General features: G+C 41.3%; 1 protein-coding gene across 1 annotated transcript in view; it reads right to left on the reverse strand.

Annotated features, from left to right (window-relative positions):
• Positions 1–2,627: 2,627 nt before the first annotated feature.
• SLC26A7 (solute carrier family 26 member 7) overlaps positions 2,628–2,882 on the reverse strand; it is a 38,931-nt gene continuing 38,676 nt past the window's right edge. Inside the window, exons 15-16 of the mRNA XM_018571976.1 lie at positions 2,758–2,789; positions 2,628–2,643 (exon numbers count right to left, since the gene is read on the reverse strand). Of these exons, the coding sequence (XP_018427478.1) occupies positions 2,628–2,643; positions 2,758–2,789 (48 nt within the window). The remainder of the gene's footprint in view (positions 2,644–2,757; positions 2,790–2,882) is intronic.

A 2,882-nucleotide genomic window follows, 5' to 3' on the forward strand; every position in this document is an offset into this window, starting at 1 on the left:
GGTGGCTCATCTATAGAGCGTGGGCACTCTAAGACAGGAAGTGTGTTTCTGGCCGGATCACCAGGTGAAAATAATGGGGGAAAAGCCTAACGTAGCCACCACATTTAATGGTTGGTAAGCTGCAATATATAATATTTTTGGTTTTGGGTTTAGATGTGCTTTAAGACAGCTCATTTATTTTGAATTGACTGGTAGCGCTTATTAACACACATAAAATCATACATGACCAGTGTGAATGGTCCCTTATACAATACAGATAATATCTCACATGATTGAACTTATGCATGCACCTGTGAATTATGTTGGCTCATATCAATATGAGAAAAGAGGAAACAAAGCAGGTACGCTGAAGAGGTTTAATTGTAGCTTGACCAAATGTTAGAATGAGTAGGATTTGTGATGTAAATAACTTTGGCCATTGTATCACTGTTGTTGCCAGACATGGTGGTTGCAGGATTTTGGATTTCAGATGACCTAGATCAGGGATGCCCAGATGGTCGATCGTGATCTACCAGTCGATCGCAAAGCTGTTTCTGGTAGAATCAGCTGCTCCATTTATGTGGGAGCTCAACTGCTGGTGGCCGGGTGCAGTTTGCTGTGTTGGCCAGCAGGTAGCGCTGTGACCTGGCACAGCCACTGACACAGGAAGCCGTGGCTCAGCATGCAGCTTCTAACGTATGGGGGAATCTGAGAGCCCATTCCTTGGGGGACACAAATCCTACACAGGCCTGGGCAGGGTGAGTGGTGGTCTTTATCAGAGTGAGGGGGCATTGTGTACCACAGCCTGTGTTATCTCTACCCACTGTACACAGCCATGTATCCCACCTACAGACTGTGCCCCCACCTAACAGACTGTGCCCCTACCTAAAAGGACTGTGCCCCCACCTAACAGGACTGTGCCCCCACCTACACACCAAGCACCCACCTAACAGTACTGTGCCCTCACTTACAGACTGAGATTAGGAGCGTTATTTTTTTTTTTAATTATAGGTAATAGGTTTTATTTTACCTTTACGGGTAACAGTCCCATAGTTTACCTCCTCTGATAAGAGTGCTAGGTCTAACTAAGGGACCATTCATAATAGTACAGTGCGTTCATCGCAATCACACCTACCCTGTGTTTTGTTGTAGGTGGTGCGTTGCTGTGCCATTCGTTGGTAGATCTCATTGAGCTGGCCATATAAAAAGTAGATCTTAACACAAAAAATTGTGGGCGCCCCTGACCTAGATGAATAGACTTTCAAGCTAGCAGGACTCCAAAAGTGCTCACACAAATTACAGTGTACAGAACTTTGTAAAATTAATGTGTGATCAACAAATCTGGAAAATTCCCTATAAATACTTCTTCCTCCATGTTAAATTGAAGTTTTAAAGAATTCAGATCAGTGTTAATTTAGTAGACTAAAATGTTTCATCATAGTTTTTGCCATCTGCACGTTTTCACTGATGAAAACTAAATAAAAACTAAGTTAATAGGACTGAAACTATGACGAAAAAATACATTGCAATTTTCTCTACTGGCAATTTAGTCGACAAAACTAAAACAATTCAGATGACTAAAATACGACTAAAACTAAAATGCGTATTTTAGTCATCTGAATTCTTTTAGTTTTAGTTTGGTTTTGTCAACTAAATCTCCAGTAGATAAATTTGCAATGTATTTTCGTCATAGTTTTAGTCCTATTAACTTAATTTCTATTTAGTTTTCATCAGTGGAAACATGCAGATGACGAAAACTATGATGAAACATTTTAGTTGACTGAATTAACACTGATTCTGTCAGGTGTTGCGTGAGGAGGCCTCCCTTGCACCTCGTGTCCCGAGGACTCTGAGGTTGGGGACAGAGACCAAGTAGACAGCGAGTGGCACGAGTGCCAGTGGTGATAACACCGTGCAAGCTGAAATCCAAGGGCTTTGATAGGCGAAATCCAAGTAAACGAGTCAAGGTCAAAACCAATCGAGCAATAACGGTACAGAGGGGTCAGGCAGAAGCAAAGTCCAGTAAAAAAATCTGAGGTCAGTGACAGGCAGCAGGCAAGAATCATCAAGTCAAATCCAGGTCATAGCAAATCAAGAAGGAGATCACAGGAACACAGGAGAGCTGAAGATAATCCAGCAATATGGTGGTGTTCAGGCTGGGTTTATATAGGGGAAGTGATTAGGGCAATGTGTCACTTCCTCTGCGCCATTTGGCGCGCTTTTGCACGGCTGGTCCATGGCGCCCGCACATGCGCGGAAGAGCGCGTTTCCCCATAGCGCTTGGCAGATTCGCAGTTACAGGGGAACGCTTACAGATTCAGATTATTCTATTAGCAAAATCTATGTAATGTGGTACTAGATGAATGTACATAATAAAGTGACTAATGAGTATGATAAGAAAATATTACTGTGATGTAATTTCTTAAAAACAAACCTACCTTTTTTATGACATCCAGTGCACTCTTTAGAGAGTTAAAGAAAAGTTGCTCCCCCACTATACAGTTGCAGTAATGAAGGCATTTCCTTAGAGATTCTGTAAGACAAATGCAGCTAGTTTTCCATATGAAAAGAAGTCACACTCTTCCATTGTAATATATCATTTTACATACCACTGCAACCTGTGAATATCACATCTGTTCCCCGTGCTTTTAGTTCACAGCAAATCTGCAAAATATATGTAGAAATATATTAAGAGGTGAGATTTAGAGACACAAAATCAATATATAGTTAAAACCCAACTCTAAGCTTAGTTCAGCCCCCCGAGTTTTCCCTACTCACTGGGCATCATCATCCTGGAAGACTAAGAACATCTTGTGGTGGAGAAGAGGTACACCTGGTGACAATTCTGGGTAATAACTTTTTTTATTTTAAATGCCTCAAGGGTCTTATTTAAATAAAAAAAA

This window comes from Nanorana parkeri, unplaced genomic scaffold (genome assembly GCF_000935625.1).
Source record: "Nanorana parkeri isolate BGI_ZX_2015 unplaced genomic scaffold, ASM93562v1 scaffold43, whole genome shotgun sequence".
Taxonomy (NCBI): domain Eukaryota; kingdom Metazoa; phylum Chordata; class Amphibia; order Anura; family Dicroglossidae; genus Nanorana; species Nanorana parkeri.